Source organism: Thermobia domestica, chromosome 6, assembly GCF_964235325.1.
Source record: "Thermobia domestica chromosome 6, izTheDome1.hap1.1, whole genome shotgun sequence".
In the NCBI taxonomy this organism is placed as follows: domain Eukaryota; kingdom Metazoa; phylum Arthropoda; class Insecta; order Zygentoma; family Lepismatidae; genus Thermobia; species Thermobia domestica.
Window position 1 is genome coordinate 135,666,913 of NC_137459.1, and position 25,803 is coordinate 135,692,715.

Consider the following 25,803-nt stretch of genomic DNA (forward strand, 5'->3'; position numbering starts at 1 on the left):
ATTGTCCCCCCCCCCCCCCAGGGCCGCCCTTCAAGGGGGCCCAGGGCTCAACTTCAAAATTTTAAATAGAAACTTGCATTGAGTGATACCTCGTTCGATAAATCTTCAGACATGAAACAGAGTTGTGGCAAAGGATTTTTCATATGGGTCACCGTTTCCAAAATGGCCGCCAAGACATAGTACCTGTATCAGATAAAACGCCCTGTACTACTAATATAAAAACAGTTGGAGATAAATGAATAGAATAAAACTCGTATAGGAAATCACAGAGGGTATTTATCATTCCACGGCTCAAGAGTCAACGGAAATGCGAAACAAAGATTTTAATAATAAATTATTTGGAACCCTGCAAACATTTTGACTGCACCCTTCGCCCCTGAGAATCTAATGCAATGCGTGCAAGATATTTGGGAGGCACCTGCGTTAGTTTATACCGTTTCGTTACGGAGGATCACAACTGAGATTACTGCTGAAAGTTACTGGGAATGTAACTGTGGATAATATCTCGGTGAATCTCGTATTCTACTTCCTAAATTTCCCTCGCAGGTGGTATAGGATAGGTTGAAAATTGGTATCTTGCTCCGCCCATTATAACTAAGATTGTTCTTGTTTTTCTTTTCCATTAGGGGAATATCAGGATGGTACCTTCTGTACTGCCGTTGACTTTCCACTGATCCACGATATGTGCATTAGACAACTGCACGTCATAAAATAAAGTCATGTTACGTCAGTTCTCGTTCAATCTTCGTGAGTCTATTCGTGAGGCGAGTGGACACACACACAGACCCCGGACCCGAACGTGAGAGATGAGGAGACTCACAAAGAAAAAGCGCTGGACATGACATGTAAGAAGACAGAGAAGAAGAAGAATCGAACCAATATCGTGTAGCGACGATGGAACAAAACCATCGTTTGTACACATTGTTCTAAAAACTGCGTTGTTCGACAATTTTATTTCGAATTTCAGTTGATTCAGTTTTGTATCAAATTATTGACTGCAATAAAAATTGAAGGTATTATTTAACACGAATTTTACCTACTTTTTTCTTATCACAGAGAAATCTATCTCTCATAAAAACACATTTCAGATAATTCTGTTGCGTAGATTCAATTTTGCAAAACCTAAGTTCTCATTTGAAATTTCACCGTTCCTTCCCGCCTCACCCAATTACAGAGGGAGGTGTCAGCGATAATATTCTAGGAATTAGATTTCCTCCTTTGCATTATGCCCCTTTTACTCCGATCATCTTTTCCTCTGTTGCAACATTTTCGAGTCGTGGAAGAATAAATACTCTTTGATTTCCTATTCGAATTTTTGTTTTTTCATATATCTTTAACCGTTTTCATTCTATTGGCACTGGACGTTTTATCTGATACAGATACTATGTCTTGGTGGTCATTTTGAAAACAGTGACCAAAATGAAGACTCTCTTGCCACAGCGCTCTTTAGTTTTTACAGATCTATCGAACGAGGTATCACGCGCCCCATGTTTACATCTAAAATTGAAATTGGGCCCTGGGGTTCCATGCAGGACGGCCCTGGGGTACCGCGACAATACCATTTGATGTATCCCATGGCATTTCCTATTGGAGTTTTAGTTCAGCTATTTATTTCAGCCGTTTTCATATTAGTGGTAGAGACGTTTTATCTGATACAGGCAGTATGTCTTGGCGGCCATTTTGAATACGGTCACAGATATGAAAAATCTTTTGCCACAACGCTTTTTAGTTTTTAAAGATCTATCGAACGAGATATCACTTGATCCATTTTCCACTGAGAATTTTGAAGTTGGGCCGTGGGTCCCCATGAAAGGCGGCCCTGGGGGTCACCGCAACATCATTCCACGTGCTCTATGCCATTTCCCTGTTTCACTTTTTGTTCTCTTCATTTATGTCCAACCATTTTCATATTAGTGGTACTTAACATTTTATCTGATACAGGCATCATGTCTTGGCGGCCATTTTGAATACGGCGACCGATGTGAAAAATCTTTTGCCACAGCTCTGTTTAGTGTTTGAAGATCTATCGAATGAGGTATCACTCGCCCCATATTTCCATTTTAAATTTTTAAAGTTGGACCCTAAGCCTCTATGAAGGGTGGGAGCTCCTCCGTGGCTAAGTGGTTAGCGTACGCGCCTTTGGCGTGGGAGACCCGGGTTCGATTCCCGGCGGGAGCTCATGTGGTTCGGATTCCACGTTAATCAGTAGGTCCACGTCTCATATAGCCTCGCTGCTGAAAGGGACGCTAAACTAAAATCAACTCAACTCAACCTATGAAGGGTGGCCCTGGGGGCAACACGACAACGCTATTCGATGTGCTCCATGGCATTTTCTATTTGAGTTTATGTTTGGTTCATTTGTGTTCAACTGTTTTCGACATATTTCTGTGAAAATATTAAAATGGGCCACCCTATATATATCGGGTGTTGTAAAAATTATGTCCATGAACTACAGAGAATTATTCTACTAGTCAAAGTAAAGGAAAACTATATATATTAGTATACTTTTCTGGTCCTTTTCTGAAGACAGGAATTACACTATGGGGCAACGTCCGAGATAAAGAACCGTAGAGTATATCTACCAATCCAACCAGATAGTTACATCAATTGTTTCCAGATGGCATTAAAGTCGATAGGCGTTGACACTAATAACATTTATTAACGTAACAACCTATATAACTGCTTGATGGATCCATAGATCAATGCTACTGATTCGAGAGAATTTTTGATACCCCATAGCGGCTGAAGGAGACCTCGGAGGGTATACCATTATATAGCATTTTCGCTTCCATGGACGCCGTTTTTGGAACGCCTGATATATATATATAAAATATGTTGTCTCAAAAGTCCGCTGATATAGGGTAACTCTGTTTATTATCAGAGTTACAATAAAATATAAGAGGGGAAACCGTCTCCAAATATGTTGTTTTCAATCTAAAGTGAAAGGTTTTTTTTTTTTTTTTTTTTTTTTTTTTTTTTTTTTTTTTTTTTTTTTAATTATTAATCTGACGAGCTGTTTGGGCTGTACTCTCTTGATGTTCCCAATGTTAAATGAAAATGTAACGTTGCCATTTACCGGGAGGTGGATAAATTTTGTAAGAGTATAGTGAATGGGGGCATGTTTGAAACGGCGGCTGGCTATCGGCACATTAGCGCAAAAGACAGTAACTTCATTCACTTTATGTTGTGGGTCAAGGTAAACAGCAACGTTTCATTTTCATTCTCCTTCGACTAAAGCAGATGTGCTGAATGAAATGGGACGATAAAGAAATAATTAGTGGAATGAAAAGTGCGGCCGGAGGGAAGGCAAAATCCCGATAAAACTCATGCATGCAATGCTGTTCACTACAAAATTCGTATATTACGATCCAAGATTGAAGCATGAATTTTGGGTACTCCATTTTTGTAAGTGTTTGTGAATTCTATACACAGTTCCATGAGTTTGTCTTGTGAGGCCCACCCCATGTTTCCTATTACTGTTTTTGAAGCCATTACGGGGCTGTCGCCGTGGTTCAGTGGTAGAGCGCTTATTTCTGGTGCGATTGATCTCTGATTCGACCCTAGTATGCACTCTAAGTGGTCTTTGCGGTGGACAAACACTGTGTGGGTGGGTTCTTCCGTTTCTTTCTACTTTCATCATTCCACCATTTAGTTATTTATCATCATCACAATTTCCTTTAGCCTTGAAGCATAATCGTGAGACATTAAACAAAGAAACAAACAAAACACTCCCTTTACTTTGAAGCATAATTATCAGACGGGAAACTAAAAAATAAGTTTTTTTTCAGTTTTTGAAATAAGCTATTTAATTGGAAACCGTTTGCAGCATGCACTGGAAGATTTGATAGAATTTTCTCTGTAGACTTTCTGTAAATGAATATCTCGTCGTATCGGTACGTGGAATAAATTTACAATGCAGACAATCGATGATCAAAATAAATCAGACGTTTAAAAATAGAGACAAAACATAAGGTCATTTTGTGAAATCGTTAGACGGGCGGCTGAACAATAAAACATTTTATGATGAGGAAAGCCATTCCAATGCTCATTATTTATTATTATTATTATTTGAATTTTCTAATTTTAAGGAGTTTGTTTCCTTTCTTTTCACGTAAGAATTGTAGGCTTAATATTCTCACCGACTGACACTTCGAACGTGTAACATTTTATTCTTTACCCAAGAATGATTTTTAAGAACAGTTTACATTACGAAGTTTTTTCGTTTGGGATTCTATCTGCAGATTGTATACTTCTCAGCTCGACAACGATTCAACTCAACACATTTGCCAAGCATATTAGTTAAAAATCTGTAACTCAAGAACTAGGATGAGTAGCGACCTCGAGCTTGCTTTAAAACAAAGAAAGTGTAGAGCTTCATATTTCGTACGCAGTATACGTATGTGCATCTGTAATAGGCAGAAAGTTCCTCGCATACTCTAGTTTTCATGTTAGTAGGATATGTAATTGAGCATGTAACTATCATCGTTATTTATAGTGCTATTTTTATTTTTGAAAGTATTTTATTCTATGCATAGTCTTTAATACATTTCAACATACAGTGAAACCTGTATAAAACGGAAAGCGACGGGTCCGAATTTTATTTCCGTTTTCTACATATTTGAAAATAAATAACTACAGAAATAAGATAGGTAGAAGTAGTTTCATAGTTTATCTTTGTAACTGGTCTGGAGTTACGGAATGCAGTCTTTCAAATTCTTGACACACACACACACACACACCCACATGAACGGATGTTAGTCTGTGTTTTAGTTTTTACGGCATAAAACAATATTCTCAGACCACTGAAATCTATATTATCAAATTGAAAGTGACTACGTTTGTGACTCTTAATCTCTTGAACCGCCCGACCGATCTCGATCAAATTTTCAACGTACATACGGATCTGGCCTTGGAGTGTTCTTAGCTATTTACTTTGACGGTACAACTTAGGGAGGGGAGGAGGGGGACATAGAAAAAATAAATAAAACTTAACTCTTGAACCACCCGACCGATCTTGATCAAATTTTTATGAAGATGATGGTCGGGACTGGGATGATTTTTATCATTTCACTTTGACGGAGCAACGTAGGGAAGGGGATGGAGGGGGAGATATACAAAAATCAATAAATATAAAAATAAAAGTGACTAAGTTCGTGAATTAATTACTTTTGAACTACCCGATCGATTTCAATCAAATTTTCAACATATATGAAGTTCAAACCTGGAAAGATTTTTATCATTTCATTTTCACAGTAGATCTTAGGGGAGGGGCAAGGGAGAAGGGGAAATATATATGCAAATAAATAAAACTTAATAACTCTTGAACCACCCGACCGATCTCGATCAAATTGCAACATAGATAAAATTCGGGCCTGGGAGGTTTTCTACATTTCACTTTTACAATGCAACGAAGGGGGGGGGGAGATATATATGTAAAAAAAAAAAAGTAAAAATAAAAGTGACTGTCTTTGTGACTTCATCGCGTTTAAACCACCCGACCGATCTTAACCAAATTTTCAACATACATGAGGTTCAGATATGAGGTGGTTTTTATCATATCACTTTAATGGTAGAACTTAGAAAGGGGGAAAGGGAGGGGAGAAATCTATAAAAATAAATGAAACTTAATAACTCTTGAGCCATCAGACTTATATTGATCAAACTTTCAACATAGATAAAGTTCGGGCCTGGAATATTTTCGTTATTTCATTTTTACGGTGGAACCTAGGGGGTGGGAGAGGGGGGAGATATATGTAAAAAGAGTAAAAATAAAAGTGACCGTCTTTGACTTCATCACGCTTTAACCACAGAACCGATCTTAATGAAATTTCAATATGGATGAAGTTCGGACCTGGGATGGTTTTTATCATATCACTTTCACGATAGACCTTAGGGGAGGGGGAGGAAAATGGACAAATATATAAAAATAAATAAAATTTAATAACCCTTGACCCACGAAACCGATCGATCAAATTTTCAACATAGATGACGTTCGGGTTTGGGATATTTTTTTATCATTTTACTTTCACGGTTCAACGTAGGGGAGGGGGAGGCGGATATATATATATATATATATATATATATATATATGTGTGTGTGTGTGTGTGTGTGTGTGTATGTATGTATGTATGTATGTAAAAAAATAAAAATGAAAGTGACTGTCTATGTGACTTCACTCTTGAACCACCCGACCAATCTCAATCAAACTTTCAACATAGATAGTGTTCGGGCCTGGGATGTTTTCGTTATTTCACTTTTACGGTGCAACGTAAAGGTGGGGGAAGAGGGAGATACATAAAAATGATCGAAATCACCAATATCAGTGTCGCATTCGTAGTTTTCTGGGTCATTGAAATGAACAATGACACTTTCGATGCCGTGCCCTGCAACGTGGAGAGAACAGAGAAATATAAAAATCATCGAAAATGACCAATATCAAAGAACGTTTTAGTAATAGTAAAAAGTGACTGACCAACGAAACTTATTACTATTTTTTGTTAATTTAACCCAGCGAAGCGGGTAATTGATGTTAGTATTTAATAAAAGTGTGAACATAAACAAACGTACAAAAACGGTAAAAAAAAAAAAATACTAAAACTCTAGTGGCAATTTAGGAAAGTGCAGATGAGAAAATTAAATAGAGTATGTTTCGTTGCAGTTTAAACGTTTCAGTTGTTTTTGTAGCCTTATCCGTAGGATGCATGTGTGAGGTCAAATTGACCCCAATGCATGTACTTTTCTCTCTGTATTATTATCTGTTTCACAGATATAATCAACAGCGGCAATTAGGGGGACAAGGGGGGCACTTGCCCCCACTTTTTTAAAAATGGACCCTTAATGTATATAGTTTCATTTGAAAATCTAAGTTTTGTATATATTACTCGTTCATAGAAAAAAATGGTGCCATATAATATTTGCCGTTACATGAATACGTATTGGTTATTTGTGAAGATAAGAAAGGTACAGGAATTGCGTTTTAATTGCAATTCAAAGCAATTAATGTTGTAATTGCGTATTTCTTTAAATGTCGTAGTATATGCTTGTAGTATTTACTGTCTCATTTTCTAAGAGTAATAACATACATTTAATGGCATGTGTGGAATTAAAAATGTAAGTTATTCATTAATCCCCAGCTTCAATATAACTTCTACAAAACAAGCCTCATTATTCATTACTATGATTAGTATTATCCTTTCTATTTATTTGTTTTGTAAATTTATTAAATAATCTGATCACAATTTTCCAGCCAGAATTTTAAGATGTTCATGAGCAAGGAATCAAATTCTTCTTACTCTTTCGTTGTTTAAGAGTACAAAGGGCTAGCACTTACTTGAGCTGCTCTTGTTAATTTACTTTATAAAATATAAAATACGATATACGGTATTTTAACTGTAAAAGATAGTATCCTATTAGTTATACAACCTTCGTTAAAAAAAAGTGTTAGAAACAACCAGGAAGATTAACATTGATATACAAATATTCAGATCATGTCTTTCCCTCCACTTTTAACGTGCAATCGCCGCCACTGGATATAATCAAACGCTTGTGTGTTCTTTTGTTTGTCTTTCTTCCATTTTTCATTATTTAATATATTTAATTTTTCGTAAAGGCGGACGTATAAAACAGTTTTTTCATTTTTATCCTGTATTTACATATGTGGGGTCAAAATTACCCCCATTTTGCAACACTGTACAGCATGACCTGGCATCTATGCGTAAGAAGAAGACGGAGTTTGTGCGAGTTTGACGGAGCTCATGAAGCACATGGTCTTTTGTCAAAAGTTTGGTGAGTAGTTAATACGTTTGTGAATAATGCCTCGTAATTTGAAAGAAAGCGAAATAATTGAGGATTCTTTAGAAGAAGAGGATGAAAATATTTCAAATGACAGTGATCTTTCAGATGGGTCAGAGAATGAAGAAAAAAATGCAAACACAAGATGAGTCATTGTTAGAATACTCGTCAACTAGTGACGGAAATGTGACAAATGAGGAAAACGGTAGTGCGAATGATATTTTTGACTCACTAGAAACGGAATTCAGTGGAATAAGAATCCTCCACCAACTGACCTTACTCTTGTGCATAATTTAGTAAGGAAATCGGCGTCCCAAATAAAACTGTCACAACAACGTCATCAAAACGTGCAGTTGGTTTGTTTATTACTTCGGATATATTAGATGAAATTGTTTTGTGTACAAATCATAAAGGTCAGAAAGTTATACGTGAAAAAAAAGAAAAACATAGATATTAATGAAGAACTTCTGGCTTTTATTGGTCTACTTTTGTTGGCGGGCGTGCAGCGTAACTGGAATGTTCCTTTACGTGTTTTTTGTATAAGTTTTCAGACCCTAGGTATCGGGCAACAATGTCAGCGAACCGCTTCGAAGATATCAAAAGAATGCTACGTGTGTGAACTTACCAGGAGCACATTTGAAAATTATAAATATTTACATTCCATACGTTTGTACTGTGTTTGTACCGGTTTGTACCGTAACAATTTTCGTTTGTATCGTCTCCAAATTCGAGAAACTCGAAAAATAAAGTAATCCTGCTAAGTTCGCGTGTACATAGGAGGACCAGAATACAAATTTCTACAAATCTGAAGATTTTTCTGTACGAATCATTTGTACTGCGTTTATAGCGGATTGTACCGTAAAAATTTGTTTGTACCGCCTCCGAATTCGAGAAAATCGAAAAATAAAGAAGTCCTGCTAAGTTCACGTGAACATAGAAGGACCACTGATAAATTTGTACAAATTTGAAGATTTTCCTATATGAATCGTTTGTACTGCGTTTGTACCGGATTATACCGTAAAAATTTTCCTTTGTACAATTTTCAAATTCAAGAAAATGGAAAAGTAAAGTTCTTGCTAAGTTCACGTGAACATAGCAGGACTATTGACTAATTTCTTCAAATTTGAATAATATATGTATTCTAATAATAATTACAAAAAAATTCGGCGGACACAGAGCACAACCCAAACTTTATTTACATTGTTAAAAGTAAGACCTGTTTTTACATCGAATATTTAAAATGTTTAAATAGGGAGTCTTACTTAAAGTGCAAACAATATCCAGAAAACAAATTGAAAGAATTATATACAACAAATAAAAGAAATAAATTCATATCTAAAATTTTTTAGTTATGTCAAGTTCTGTTGAAGTTTTGTTGTATACTTACTATTTTGCAAAATTTAAAACTTAGTTTAGCGAACTTTAAAAAAGAATTATCATACCTTCAGAAAGTACTTTAAATCCCAAATTCACGCAAAATATAATAATGTACATAATATGTAATTCACACAGACATATTGTATAATCTTTCTTACAACAGAAACACTAGTTATTCATTACACACAGATTTTAACGTAAGCATTTATCCCTCGTCATCCTTACTACTTCTACTTTTAAATGAAAATAAATAAAAGAAACACCCCAGTCATGGATACTATTAAGAACACTTTTGATAAAATATGTTGAAGATGGAAGATAATTGTGGTAATCTTGTTGTTTCGTAGTGGTAGGCATAGTTTACACTTCCGTCTATTAAATCGTAATCATTACTGCTATAGAAAACTAGTAGAACGTACTATTTGAGTTGTTGTTGTAACCCTATTTTTGTAACCAGTGATGAACATTAAAAAATGTGGATGTTCCAGTTATGGACACCCACTGATGGACATACAAGAGAAATCAGCAAATTTTGACGTCTAACCTAGTGTAATTTAATACGTAACCAACATTTATGCGTAGGATTTTTATTTATTTAGCACTTGAAAAACGTTAAACAAAACCAGTCCTTGTGTGAAAACGAAATGGAAAGAGTCCAATATTCATAAGAAATTGCATGTGTTTGGGAACAATTGGTGAAAATAAATACCACTTTTATTATTGAAAAAATAAACAATAACTCAAAAGGCTATTCTGAAAGATACCGGTACATTTTCCGATACAAACGCAAAAGAAAAGTTCTTTAAGGATTGCTTTTTTCTGCCTCTGTTTGGAGTTCTGCTTTTGACGTTCCATTTTTTATTTGTTGTGTGCGTCGCTTTTCTTCTCTCTTCAACTCCATCACACGTTTTCGCTGTAACTTCTGCTGAATTCTGGCTTTAAATTTTGATTCACTATATAGTCGGTATTGTTCAGATGTAACAACTGCAGGAATGCGTTACTTCTTCTTTCTTTTGGACAACTTCTGTTTGTCCTCGGGCCAAAAGTGAGCGCTTTTGAAAGGAGCTTAAACATCAGGATCCCACCACCATACTCAATTGTGGGATGTATCTAATGAGGAAGGAACTGCTGTTGGTTCTGAATTGTTGGATGTATATGATGAAGAAGCAACTACTGTTGGTTTTGAATTGTTGGCTTCTGTGGTTTCTGAAGAGGTGTCCCCTGTGTGAAATTCCATCAAGGAAGCTGCCGTACAGACGTCTGGCTTTCTGGTTGTTTCTGTTAATGCAAAAGAATGTTGAGCAGGCATGGGCATTGTTTCAGAGAATAGAAACTTCACTATTCGACGCGTCATCTGCTGCGGGATTTACGATCTGACTAGGGCCCAACTGTTTGCAAGATTCATCCAAATGTGCTTGTGTTGGATTTGGCAAAATATTGTCGTGGGAAGGTGCAGGAATTTCTTGGACAAGTTGAACATCATTTATATGAAGTACATCTTCCTGACTCGTTGAAGCTTCGTGACTTTAATTCCTTCCAAAGATAAAACAGAGATGTACCCTCGCTGGGTCCCATTCCATGGTTGCAAGTCCTCCAAACAACGTTTAAGTAGTAAGTTTTTCTCGTGAAATTTGAGACTCAATAACTGTTACAGCTGTTCAGAAGTCGCTCATTGAAGTACCATTTATTCGACGTGAGACAAACATTTATTTGATATGTTTTCCTTTGGAACGTCGTGCCGTTGGTAGAGCCCCTTCAGGAGTTCACATTTTAATTGTATTTTCGGCTTTTCGTCAACTGTGGCTAAACATGAGGAACGAAAATGGTGTGGGATATTGGCAAGAAGTTGTATAGGACCTATTCGTAAAATAACAATAAATGGCTCAATTCGAAACTGTAATATCTAATTGGGCCGTTTCAACGGTCAAAAGCCGGGATGTTATCTTACGAATTGGTTCTATAATACTTCTTGCCATATCCCACAACCTTTCATTGCCTTACGTTCAGCCAAAATTGTCGAAAAGCCAAACATATCATTCACATTTGGACTTATTAAGGGGCCCTACCAACGGAACGAGATCCCATAGGAAACAACGCCATATACATTTTTGTTCCTCTTTTGACCTCTAGAATCATCTCTCAAGCGTTGTAGTAATTATTTTGAACCACCCCGCATATACGAACTGGAATGTATGGAAAGTGTCCATAATTGGACCAAAGTTGCTAAGCTACACCAGTAATACACACCCATTGTCCATTACTGGTAAACGTTACAAGCTATCAGTTTCTTTGAGCCAGTTTGTTCATATAGCTTTCATGGTACTTTTGCAGTGGACATTTGTGTTATTAAGACATTTTCCAATTCTACCAGTAATGGACGGAGGGTGTCCAACATTGGCAAATAGCACCTTTATCTTACCAGTCACGGACACCCGTAATATTGACGATTGAAGTTTATTAATATACATTTTTGCCACACTCATGCCTTTCTTATACCAATATTAGTGCGTAGAAAAACAGTTTTTAATTTGTTCCTAGCTTTTACTATAGCAGAGGTGTCCGGTGATTTCTTACATTATTCAACTTATTAATAGAATGTGAAAACAAGCGCGTGCAATCGACATCACGACTTTACCACTACTGTAGCATCCGTAAATCTAGCAGACGACAGCCTAAAGATTTTGAGTGGAACCAGTATATCACGTTTCCAACTCAATGCAAACTTCCCTGCGTTAGCGAATGTCTTATTTTTTACACATTTCAGCCGAAGTGTCCATTACTGGCGGCGAATTTCTCCGTGTCTATGACTGGAGTGTTTACTTTATTATTTGGTTTGGAATTCAAAATGTTTGAATTCCGATCATTAGATTAAACTCAAATGTTAGTTGTCAACTTAAATAATAGAAATGGAGAATTCCAATAATGTTCATCACACCCCATTGTTTTGTGGGAGTTGAAAGTGTATATAAATTAAACATTAAATGGAAGATAATTTCCAGGGGTATTTTGGTTTAAATGAGAATATCAAGCACGTACAACTTCCAACTGAACGCTGCAAATACAGACTATTAGTTGTATTGAAACCTTGAATTAATATTACCAACGCAATCTATTAACATATATCTGTAAATAAATTGTATACAAGCTGTTCAGAAATAGAGGTGGAAGATATTTTACTCGCTTTTTCGAGTAAGACTACCCAGTTTTGGAATTCTGCGTAATGGAGACTTGCTGAAATTTTAAAAGACGATCACTTGTAATGTTTAATAGATATTGTTGTATTTGTTATCGTCTCAATATCAAGTTATATCGTCCTCATATGCCAACAGAGTAAATGTATAAAATTCCATATTAAAAGAGCGGTTTCAGAAAACGAAAATTATTTAACATTGGTGAATATAATAGTGAATTGCTTTTTCAGGAAACGAACAAAAGATTGATGCTTAAAAACACTTCCAGAGAAAATCATTACATGATTTATAAGCGTAATACGCAGATTTGATCATGAAGTCCTGAAAAATTACAAAAAGGCATTTTCATGAATTTAGGATTACAGGAAAGACATATCGATAACCATGCCTATAATTGTTATAGTATTCAACAATATTTTTCTTCTTTCATTTGAAGAAGCATATTTGGAAGGGTTTTTGTTTAATTTGGAAAGGATAATATTGATTCGTCAATTACACTCAACAATAAATTAATAATTGAGCACGAGAACGTTTCAAATGAAACACTTTTCATGCCTTCTGAGTCCTGGTGCTCCCAACGACTATGAAGTCTGTAATTACAACATACATAATATCCTATGTTAAGATTACTGTCAGGTGGTATAAACTATTATGCTTTCGAGAGAATACGTCTTATCTTGAAGGGTTATAACTATAAGGAAGTCTTTAAGCTGAAACGTTCATAAACGTTCTATCGTATGCCCTACAAACCTGTCAGAAGGTGTAGCATTATCAGCAGTAGCAAGAATTTTCTCTTGCTTTCACTTGTATCAATATAATAAATGTTAACTAACTAGCATTAAAACTTTGAAACGCTCTAAACTAACCTAATATAACACAAGAAAGCGTTAGCACGCTTGTTTCTTACTTGTTAAGGGATCAGAAGGACCGCGCATATGTAAACCACGATAAAAAAGGCATATGTATCCTAGGGTTAAGCAAACTTTTTCCACATTTCTTTCAATGTGAGTACTTTCTTTTTTGTGACGTGACTTTTTTTGTAACACATTTCTGGCAGAACAGAATGGTTGTGGAAGGTCTGAATAATTTGAGCTAGCCATAAATTCAATGAGGTCTTCAACGTGTTCAAGAGCTTCTCTTAAAGAAGCAATTCTGGGCGCTCTGATTTCTTCAACTCCGGTGCAATCTTCGTCTTTTTCTTCCTCTGTTTCAAGCTCATTCAATAGCTCCGCAGCAGATTCCAGTGTAGAATTTGGTTTCTAAGTCTTGATCTGTTGAAATGTAGGCACTTGCTTCATCTGATTGTCCACATTGTTGACATAGAAGTGTAACGGCTGCAATATTTTCGTTACTTCCGGAATATCTGAACTTTCAGAAGAAGAATTTTCAGCAAATCCAGCTTTCCAGAAACATTTGATTATGATTTCCGTTCTGATTCTTTTAGCAGAAACAGAAATCCAATTTACAGTATCAAGTACAGACATTGACTGTAGGTGGCTTGCGCTGTTGCTTGCTGACATGTTACTAACAAGAGATTCCAACACCAATCGCCTGCAGTGACTTTTGAAGGTGAAAATTACACCTTGGTCCTTAGTTTGAGACACATTTGTGGTATAAGCCGGAAATCAAGCCATTGTAACATTGGACAATTTTATATGTGGATAACATTGTCCAAGAACAGAACGTGGCGATTTTCTCTCATTATCTTTGCGTTGAAAGAATTTAACCATTTTTCAATAATGGTACTTGTCACCCAAGCACTATTGTTGTTTCGCCACTCAACTAGGAGACACTTTACATCCAAATTCTTTTAAAAACCCGCCAAGTGAACTTTGTGGTGGACAAACACCGTGTGCGTGGATTTCCTTGGGATTCTCCCGTTTATCCCACTTTCTTCATTCCACCATTTCGTTCATTACTCATCATCACCGTCTCCTTTAGCCTAACCATGGGACGTAAAACTCAAAGATTTCATTTCATTTTTTCCAAATTCTTAAAACATCAAGGTTTCGCAGATTTCCCTATCACAAGAGGTTTTTCCATATCTCCTGTCATGTTAGCGCATAATAACACAGTGAATCTTTCTTTCGACAGTTTTCTCCCTGTACACTTCTCCCCACGCAATACCAACGACTTACTCGAAAATGCCTGAAAGAATAGACCAGTTTCGTGACCATTGAAGATGTCTTTTGGTTCATAATTTTCTGTCATTTTGCGCACTTTGGGAATCCACTCTTCAATTGCTTTCGGATCGACATCTTTGGCTTCATCACAAACTTATCTCCACACAACGTTATGCCTGGACTTAAAACTGTCTAACCACTCAAACGATACGTTAATATAATTTTTCCCCAAAGATTTAGCAATCGATAACGCTTGAGCTTGTAAGATAGGACCTGAAATTGGCATTTTTTTTTTTTTTTTTTTTTTTTTTTTTTTTTTTTTTTTTTTTTTTTTATCTGGCAGTTACAAACCATTACCACACTTAAAACGGCATATTATTTCTTTCACAGAAATTTTGTCCTTTTCCCTGCATTCAATAATCTTTCCTTTATCATCTAAAGTAAGGATCACGTGTCTTTTAGACATTGTATGTGTAATACACAGAAAGAACACGATACTTAACACGGACCTCAAACACAGAATACTGAAAATTTTACCAAGTGATTTTCGTATGCAATTCTCTCTCGCTAACCCCCCGCGCGTCCCACTTCCTGTTTCTTTCTCTGTTTTAATGGTGACAATTTTTCATCCATAATGCTCCAGATGTTTTATTTTGGGCAAAATTAATGAACCGCACACAGAAGAAAACGTTTTTAAATGAAAGATTCAAAGCTCTCGAAACAAAGAGATGTGGATTCCAGCACATCTTTAGGCCAGGTCAAGGTCACATACGGATATCCAGAGCAAAGTGGAGGATTAAGAGCCACTGCAGACAGAGAAAAAGAGTATTTCCCGACAATAGAATAAATAGCATGATGGAAAAGCGGGAGAGCCAAGTTCATGGTGGTGGTGGTATTCTGTGATGCATTATTTAAAGGGAAGAAGGAGTAGAGGAGGGGCCACTTTTGTTATCAAGTGGCATTCCATATTGACTACTCACCTCCGAACAAGACATGCATACGAAAAGAATACCTTCCTTGTATGTGTGGATTTGCGAAAAGAGATTCCGTTCAATACAAGTCTTGAAGGTTCCCAGGGACAATATTTGCTTTCCGTTTCCGTGTTACGGAAGATTCCGTTTTATACAAAGCATTTATAAAGAAATTGCCATAAAAGCTGCCGGAACTTTGAAAATTTTCCGTTCGAGACAGATTTCCTCCTTATCAAGTTCCGGTTTAAACAAGTCTCACTGTATTACATACTGAAAAATTAAGCATTCAGGTACTATTCTAAATGAAAAATAGTAGTGCAAACATGCTCAATTTTTGTTAACAAGAAACTGGTAAACCTCTGTTAAACACAGAACAAAATTCCTTAAGATGGTAAGTATGCTCATATTACCTTGGACATTTTGAAAGAAAATATTAGAAGGGGTAGGAAGGCACTCCTAACTGATGTTCGCGCCTATTCAGTTGGCTGTAGTTTTCTAATTTGTCGACCTATAATATATTTCCTCCATTTTTTTTTAAAGTTTATTCGACATATATTCACAACTTTAAATATAGAGAAAAGTAAAGTTTGAGTAATAACATTTATGCATTCATTGCGGTACTAACAATATTGAGTGGATCCCGCAGATCTTGATTGAAGGTTTCCCAGAAAACTTTAGTTATACGACGCGGATCCAAGGGAACTATAGCTCCCCCTTGATCTCTAAATTTACACGGGATAAAATAACAGTTATGACACTTCGTTATACTTTATAATGGATAAAATGACATAAATGTATCTACTACTTTGAGCAAATTCGTGATATATAAGCGCAAATACACTTTTGTGTACACTGCAACGCACTGTCGTAGTGCCATGCAACTCAGTGGTGTCGATTCTTGGAATGTATTCCCTAGATTTTCCAGTGTTACTGGCATATTTGCATATGCTTCTCTCTTCAGATAGTTGCACAGATAAAAGTCATAAGTAGATATGTCCGGCAATTGAGACGGCCATAAACCTATGCTGACATGTCATTCTTCTGTAAATAGTCGTGATTTCCACTCAGTGACTGAAGGGGTGTTACACGTTGCTGAATCCAATTGAAACTGCACTCTCACGTTTATGGGCTTCTGTTGTGCTTTGAACAACTCAAAGATGTCGGTGTATGCATAATTGCCAACTAAAAATCTGTCTCAATAAACGTGGAGACTCAGAATTATGTTGCAGGCACTCCACACCAGACTAGCTAATATTGGTGTTTTGAGAATTTAAGTGTCGACTTAGTAGTTCTTCTGGGCACCCATACTTGAATATTCACTATCAGCAGGTGTACGAACGGATGAGGTTTGATTTTTTTCCTTTCATGTGGATTTTTTTGCCACACTCTCTCCAAGTCACCACTGCTCTTTGCTGGTGCCATTTACTTCGAAGATTTCCCGCGTTTTCCTAATGTAACCAGTACGCAGGTATACTTTCACCATTGCGATTCTGTATTAGAGAATTTATTTTGAAGAGCTCCTGCACACACTGCTATTACCACCTCCTATGGTAAATTGCTTTTTCGTACTGACGTGTGTATCCGTTTACTATAGTTTTCTTTTCTTTTCTTTTAGAACTTCGGGCTGCAGTGACTCAGTGGTAGAGCGTTCACCTCTGGTGCATGGGGGTCCTTGGTTCGATCCCAGCTCGCGCCAAGTGAACTTTCTGGTGGACAAACGCCGTGTGTGTGTGTGTTTTCTCGGGGTTCTCCTGTTTCCTCTCACTTTCTTCATTCCACCACTTCATTCATTTCTCATTATCATCGTCTTCTTTAGCGTAACCGGCATAATCGTGGGACGTAAAACTGAAAGGTTTTGAATGATATAACTTTGACTCTGTTGTGGGAGGATTTAGACCTTCGAGATGTCCAGTGAGGTATGTTCGATATTTCTCCCAGTCCGCTTTGTCATATCGAGGAATCATGCAAGGTGGGGGTGCATCAATATGTCGAGGGATACGGTATTGGATACTGAGCTTTATCGGCATATAGTCACTCCCGAAAGGATCGAGGACATCTATAGTGGAGCGTGGTGTTACAAAGGCTGAAGTAATAGCGATATCAGCCGTGGTATTTGCTTCAGGTCTGGTTGGTTTAGGAAGGTGATGAAATGTGCCCGTCGTATTGGTAAGAATGAAATTCAAAAAGTGTGTTTGGTCTATATTGGAACGACTATGGAAATTTATATCAGCTAGAATGATGTACCGCTGAAAAGTGTTTGATATGTATTGAAAAAATGACATAACCGTGGGACGTCAAACTTAAAGAATTTCTTTTAGAACCTCATTGCTTAAGTCCTGTTAAGCATATAAATTTAAATATGATTTAATAGATAGATCTTTTAAATGGTAACCCTCATTTCCTCGGTGCGGCTTATGTGGTGGTAGTATATGTTACATCCTAACTGTTGCTATTCTTTGTATGGAACACAAAAATATAATTCTTGTTCTATTGTTATAAAGTTTGCTAAAAGATACAGGTTTTCGGACATGAGATCAGCTTACACAATATGTTTTCTATTATATAAAATTAAACAGATAAGATGGTATCAATTTTTGTAAGTAGTGCAGTTAGTACTACATCGTGTAGAACCTATTGATTGTTGCGACAGATATTGCAGGAACTAAAAGCTACCTGGCGTTATAGCTCACCTAGGGATGCTGCTTTCCAAATGAGATTAAAATTAAAACCAAGGCACGAATTGCTTTTGTTATATGTGCATGGATGTGCCTTGTATAGAGTACATTCCGTTGTATGAATGTGAAATTGGGTGTTAGTTCGAAAGGATGAACACATGCTATTTTTGAAAAGAAAGTTTTAAAGAAAATGTTGAGGCCAAAACAAGATGAGCAAACAGGCGAAGGTTGAAATCTACGTAACTTAGAACTCTACAACATATACAGGGTGGCACAAGGAAACGGGAAATGTTGAATCTAGGATTAGCAACACTGTAGCACCGACATATATGTGCCATTTAGAAATGATGAGGCGTTACAGTTGTGCGAAAGATGTTAGCTGAAAAACGGACCATTTCACCAGTGATATTCTATAGCCTTCAAGATTTCGTAAACACATGTCTTCGATTTCTTTCTCTGGAGATATCTCAAAACAGTGTGTACAGCACGTAATCATCGCTGAACCGAAACACAAGAAGTGAATGACTGAAGAAGTAATCACCGATATTCCTGGAGACATGATACATTAAGCATTTCAGAGGTTTCCGTACACTGACAAGAAATACATTTTCTGATGTAGTCTTAAAGAAGTAAAGTAAGATGCAAGTGTCATAGTAAATTCTATCGTTAATGGTATATTCCATACATGCATTTCCATCATTAAATATTTTCTGTATTTATTCGGACATTTTACGTCAATGGAAATTTTCTCGCTTCCTTGTATTTGTCGATGAATATATTTTGTATAATTAAATCGAAAGATCTAAGATGGGCAGTATCCCACCACTCGGATACGAGAATGAATTTTTATTTGTCTTGAGGTAAATTTCCTTTTATACTTACCGCTACCTTTTATTCTATGACCTTCCTTGAGTTCAAGCCATACCTCACGTTATACAAATATAAGGTTTATGGTAGAACTTTGTGAAAACATCAATCAAAGTGAGTTTTCATTTTGTTATAGGATTTCAGTTAAGAAATTCGTAGGGATAAAATGTCTCGAGGTAGGCAAGAAGATGATGTAGTTTTGAAACATGACTAGGAAGATGGGTAGTAACATTTGTGCTAGGTTTGGACTGGTATATGGTGGGCTTTTGCTTTTGAAATGATGAACCCTCTAATTTCTTAAGCCATGAAGTGAATTAATATCCAACATTTTTTTTTTAATTACTAAATTTTCATATTGCAGACGTACGATCAGAAGATGGAGAGTCCTCGGAAGACCTTGTTACCTAGGGTGGAGGAGTCTCCAATTAAATCAGATGCCATGGTACAGCCTGCAACACATGATATCTATTTATGTGACAAGTGCGATGCAGATTTCAGTAGCCTCAAAGAAGTGAAGGTAAATTAAATAAAAGCATTATGTTAGTAGTAATTACAATTTTGATAAACTAAACTTAAATTGTTAAACGTAGAGAGTTCCTGTCATTAATATTTATTGAGAGAAATATGATGACGTTTATATTTCAAGCATACTTTATATTGCTGACCGGAAGAGATCTTATCGGTGTTAATTACATCCTCAAGTTGTTTCAGAAGCTCCCTGAAGTATACGCAGTAATACTGTAATTACTGCCACAACTTTTGGGGCAGACTATGTCCTATGTGAAGGACAGCACCTTGTTGTGGAGTGCAAGAAGACATGAGTCATTGCTGATTCAGGTGCAGAAGTGACAGATGGTTTGTATAAACGGTCGTCATGGAGTGGGGGAATATGGAACCGTGTTGCTGTAATAACACTACATACGGTAGGTAAGGTAACCGGAAAGGTTTTCAAACTTCTCTAGAAGCTAAAAATCTCGAGGAGGTTAGTATGTTGCACTATCCAGCGGTACACTGAAATTGAAACAATGAAAGACCGCGTTAGATCTGGAAGACCACGACAGAAGCAGTGGTGACGCCTATGCGAAGAAATCCGGTACGAATGCAATCAGTGATAGCTGGTGAACTGAAAATCTCCAAAATGTCTTTGTCGTGTGTAGTAAAATGTGACATAGGGCTGCAACCTTTTCAAATGACGTAGCGGACAAATCCTCACTAGTGAATTTATGCGTCAGAAAAATATAAAAGCAAAGTACTCGCTGAAGCGCTACGCAGTAAATGAGCACAGAAAACTCCTCTTTAGTTTGAAAAACTTTTCACTATTATGGAGGAAAACAATACTCACAATCACTGAGTTTATGCCACAAGTTCACAAGAAGCTACAGAAAAAGCCCTATGAGTTCAGAGGGGTCCTCATCTTGGTTCAGTCTTGATGTATGTGAGGGTAGGGTGTTCGAGGGCACTGCTGAGCTTTATTTTTATGAGGGAAAAAAGTTCAAAACATCAGCCAAAGTGTACTAGCAGACTGTCTTGGAGAATCTCAACACATCTCTCTTTCATGGCCAGGTCTAGCTATGGAGCTTCCAGCAAGATTCGACACCCACTTATAAGCTAAGAGCATTTAAGAGTGGTTGGAGAGGAATGTGCTAGATTTCATTTCGACGCCTTCCGCTAGTTCATACCTCAGTTCTCTGGACTACCAGTATTGAGCTGTACTGCATGAAATGGCCTGCAAGAAATGATACAACAACATTGACAGTTTGAAGCACTCTATTATGCAAGCAGTAGCGGATTTTCCTTTAGAAACAGTGCATAATACAACTGATGCGTGGCCACAAAGACATCAGGTTTGTATGCATGTTAAAAGTGGTCATTTTCAGTAATTGAGGTGTTTTCTGTTCTCCCAAAGTAAAGTCCGAGTAGGAAAATTTTTGTCCACGAGCTGTCACGTCGAGAATGGCTTGAAACAAGGAGATACGTTGTCGCCATTATTATTCAACTTTGTTCTAGAATACGCTATATGGAAAATAAAAGATAGCAACCAGGGCCTGGAGTTGAATGGGGTTCACCAGGTTATGGCATATGGTGATGATGTAAATTTAATAGGGGATGATAGAAGAACAATAGAAAGAAATGCAGAGGTCTTATTAAACGCTTGCAGTAACATGGGTTTAGAAGTAAATGCAGAGAAAACTAAATACATGGAAGTTCGTCGGGCTCGTAATACGGCAGGATGCGTTAAAATATCGAATAATACTTTTGATAAAGTGGATACTTTCAGATATCTAGGATCAATCTTAACAGACGAAAAACATATTTATGAAGAAATTAAACGTCGACTAAAAGCAGGGAATTCGTGTAATTATTCAGTTCAAAATCTCTTGTCATCGCGAATTCTGTCGAGAAATTTGAAGCTTAAAATATACAAAACGATAATCATGCCTGTTGTTCTGTATGGTTACGAAACATGGTTGCTTACCCTGAGGAAAGATCATAGACTGAAAGTATTTGCGAACAAGATCTTGAGAGGAATATTCGGACCCAAGGGGAACGGAAATGGGGAATGGCGGAAACCTCATAAGGAAGAACTACATAATTTATACGGTTTACCAAATATTGTTAGGGTCATCAAGTCTAGGAGGCTTAGGTGGGCGGGTCATGTAGCTAGAATGGAAGAAAGTAGGAACGCTTTCAACGTAATAACTGGAAGACCAATCGGAAAACGACCTTTAGGAAGACATAAGCACAGATGGGAGGACAATATTAAGATGGATCTCGCAGAAATAGGAATACAAAGTAGAAACTGAATCCAGTTGGCTAAGGATAGAAGTCAGTGGAGAGCTTTCGTGAACGCGACATTGAACCTCCGGGTTCCATAAGCCATAAAGTGTATTGCTGTAGTATTCAGATATAACAATATCAAACCATATTATGTTCATTTATTGATTAGTTTGTGATAATAGTTATGGTAAAACTAGGTGTATGGTTTCATGTTAGTTTGTAACTTAGGAGCTGTAGTATAAGATTATTCTGAAATATTTGTAATCCTCTTAGGGAGAAAATTATAACTTCACGTAAATCTGCCTCAATTATCTTGTTGAAGCGAATGAATTACAATTTTAATATGCGTGAGTATGAAGAGATTTTATTTTCAAGTAAAGTCATAGTCAATTAGGAATACAATATTTGCTTTTACGATTTTCGTAAAAGTATTAAGAAAATGTGGTATATGTTACCACTGTTGAAATTGTAACCCCAACAGATGTCATAGTAGTCGTGTTGACACAGTTATGTCAAAAGCGAGTGGATTTTTTATTTGCAGAAAATATTATGTATATTGATTCTTTATCTGTATTTAGTTAACTAAATTAATCTCAACTTTGATAAGAACTGATTTAACGAAAGCTGTGAAGGAAGAAACAAAAAATTCATTCTTCGTTAGAGTTTTATTTTTTGTATTCAAAACTGACTTTTAATTGTTATTCAACTGTATTTATTGTGTTTATATATATATATATATATATATATATATATATAGATAGATAGATAGATAGATAGATAGATAGATAGATAGATAGATAGATAGATAAATAGATAGATAGATATATGTACAGTGGTTTAGAAATTCGATTGTGCTTAACTCAAAGACTCAAAGCCTGTACAATGTAATAGTTCACCGCTAATAAACAGATGAAGATCTATCATCATGTCAAGTTAGATCCCGATTGGATAAGCTCGTTGTATTGTTTTTATTGTGGAATACATGACGCAAAGTTTGATCCCAATCAGATGAATTTGGTGTACGGATTTTTCATTTCAAAAATATGACAGAAAATTCGGCTACCCGTAACTTAAGCCCGTAAACCTCCAGAACGTAATATTTCATACGTTTATAAAACTGGTCAAGATTTAGTATTAACGGCGAATTTGATCTTGACCGGATCATTTATATATATTGAGATTCTGTTTCTGAAAATATGATTCAAAATTTGACCGCTCATAAGTCGGGAAGCATAAGCCTGGACAAAATAATATTTCAGACGCTTTTAGAGCAGGTAAAGTTCTTCCACGATGTCAACACTGATCTTGATCCGATGAGTTGTTGTGTAGGTTTTTCCTTTCAAAAATATAATACAAAATTTGACCACCAGTAATTTGGGAACCGTTGGCTTGCACAACATAATATTTTATACCCTTATACAGCAGGTGAAGGTTTGCCACTATGCCAACTTTGGTCCTAATTGAATGAGTTCGGTTGAACTCGTACGATGTTTACAGGGTGTCCACCCACCGAGAAAAACCGCGAAATAGCCGGGAATTTCATGAACCGGGAATAAACCGTGAATTTCTCCAAAGAACCGGGAAACACAACGATAATAGCCGAAGAAGGCCGAAAGATAAAAACGCAAGGCGTAGCTCAATTGTTTTCTACCGTTAAGTCACTCGGTGCTTCTGAATTCATGATCCGTTGGGTCGGATCCAGCGTCATCCTGTCGGTATCCACTGTTTGGGGCGTCCGAATTCAGCATCAATGGTGAATCGCAAGTGAACGTGGCGACGGTGAAACAGGCGCTCGCTTGAACCCTACGTTGTGATTCGCTTATCGACCATGTTAGTTTTGTATTTAAAAAAAAAAGAATAAAGTAGTGATGCGTCAAAGCGGGTTGTTTGAAACCTGAAAGAGTGCTGTGTTGTAGTCAACAATCATGTGTGTGGTCTTTTGTTTTGGCCTTGGTCTTTTAAGAAAAAATATATGGATAATTATTTAACTATAATTCAACTTTAAGTAGTAGGTCTGGTTCTACAATCTCCTGATGTCTTTAACCACCAGATAAGTTAGCAAGATGTTGCTGCAGTAGTTATTATTTTACGTAAAATAACACATTAGTACTGTGATAAGTTGTATCATTCCATTATCTTATCTGATGATTAAGAGACTTCAGGAAATTGTAGGGCTTGGCCTGAAGGAATATTTCTTGGTATACAACTTTATTGAGTAATTTAAAACTTTCAGCAAGATGTTGCGGCAGTAGTTCTCATTTTACATAATATATTAATATTGTGATTACTTATCATCCCGTTCTTATCTGACATTTAAGCGGCATCAGGTGATTGTAGGACTGGTCCTCATAAAACACTTATTGATGGCGTACAAGTTTATTGAGTATCTTTAAAACTGGTTTTAAAAATACTTCAAATATACGGATGTGAGCAAATATGTAAAACGAAAGCAGTTTTCAGGCGCGGAATGCCAAAATAAAGGGGAGCATTAATTTTCTGGATTAGGCAAAAGTTACTTCTGCATCACGAAGTGACTGAAAAAGACAAAAAAGTCACTAAGAAAGTCATTAGTCCATCTTTTTTATCACACGTGGTAACATCAGCACAATAAATACAAGGGAGCATATTACGTCTTGATGGTCATTACTCTTAACAGTATGTAATAACAGTAGAAAGGCTTTTGTTACAGTGATTCCACACCACAGAAAATAAATTAATTGTTCATGAAGATGTATGAAACTGAGCAAGTTTGGGATTGCGTCTGATGAGCAATCGTCACCCCGATCCCGGCAGCAATCCACTTTAATGTAATAATTTTACGTTAGGCTTATGTTAGTGACGCAGTACGTGTAAATTTAATAAATAATGGTGCATTATTATCGCATCCAATTCGGATACGCAAAAGTACGGCGTAAGCAAGTGAGGATAACGGAATGGAACGTCGTGAAGGAAATGAGCTTGTTTTCAGAAGCAGCCACTATAAACAGCATTAGCACTTCCCAGTGGGTAAGCAATGAACTAAAAGCAAATGAGGATTACAGTGCGTGTAAGTGCTTCTTGATGCTGCGAGTAGCCCATAAAAGAATCATAAGGAAGGATAATGCCACTTGTGAAGGGTAATGTACATTGAACTATGTACATAAGAAAATTGTGAAATTCATAGTATAACACGTGCTGGACCAGTTATTGTTCCCCTTCTCACCGGATACACAGGTTAGGTACAATCAGGTTTTGTTTCCTTTTGTATTTGGGTGTAGAGTCAAAAAGATACGAATCATCAATATTAATGAAATTTGCGTTATTCGTTATAGGTTTGAACTTAAATTGACATAATCATTACGTTTGGCTATATGACATGTTGTTCCCACGCATAAACTTGCCCTGTAGGGCTAACCTACGTTCATGAAGATAAGTGCGTTGTTTTCTCCACAGATAGAGTACAAGGGCCAACCTTAACAAATCCGATACAATCGAATATTAAGTACATGGCAATCAACGTTGTGCGCATGTAAGGCCATTCATAAGTTTAATATCTCGCCTCTGTTTCCACCTGTTAAGATATTAGGCTTATGTCGAGCAGATGGGGGCCAAAACTACGAAAAGTACAGAATGTTTATAGGAGAAATGAGTTATGTTACGGAAAGCTAATGTTGAGAGCTACTGCATCGGGTGTGAAATGTCAATTCTGAATTTTATACGTACTTATGTGGGAAATGAAAGCGAAATATTGAAGTTTCTTGCACAAATTCTTGCGGGCCAATCTATACAAACCTTGATAGTAAGTACAAACATAAATAACGAAACAAACCTAACCTAACCAGACCTGACCTAACCCAACCTAACCGAAACTGATCTTATCTAACCAAAATTAGGCAATTTTTTTTAAGTCATTTTTTTGGTAAAAAATTTTGGCCCCTATCAAGCCGACATATGCCGAGATATTATGGTTTCTTATTATCTCTTATTGCCTAATACAGTGGAAAAATCAGCTGGAGGACTTTCATTTGCGTTGTGAATGGATTAACTCATG

At 36.7% G+C, this 25,803-nt stretch overlaps 1 protein-coding gene across 1 annotated transcript in view; it reads left to right on the forward strand.

The window, feature by feature from the left end:
• The window catches only part of LOC145688235 (uncharacterized), a 257,031-nt gene that overhangs the window by 205,939 nt on the left and 25,289 nt on the right, over window positions 1-25,803 (forward strand). Inside the window, exon 6 of the mRNA XM_081762150.1 lies at window positions 19,357-19,512. Within this exon, the coding sequence (XP_081618276.1) occupies window positions 19,357-19,512 (156 nt within the window). The remainder of the gene's footprint in view (window positions 1-19,356; window positions 19,513-25,803) is intronic.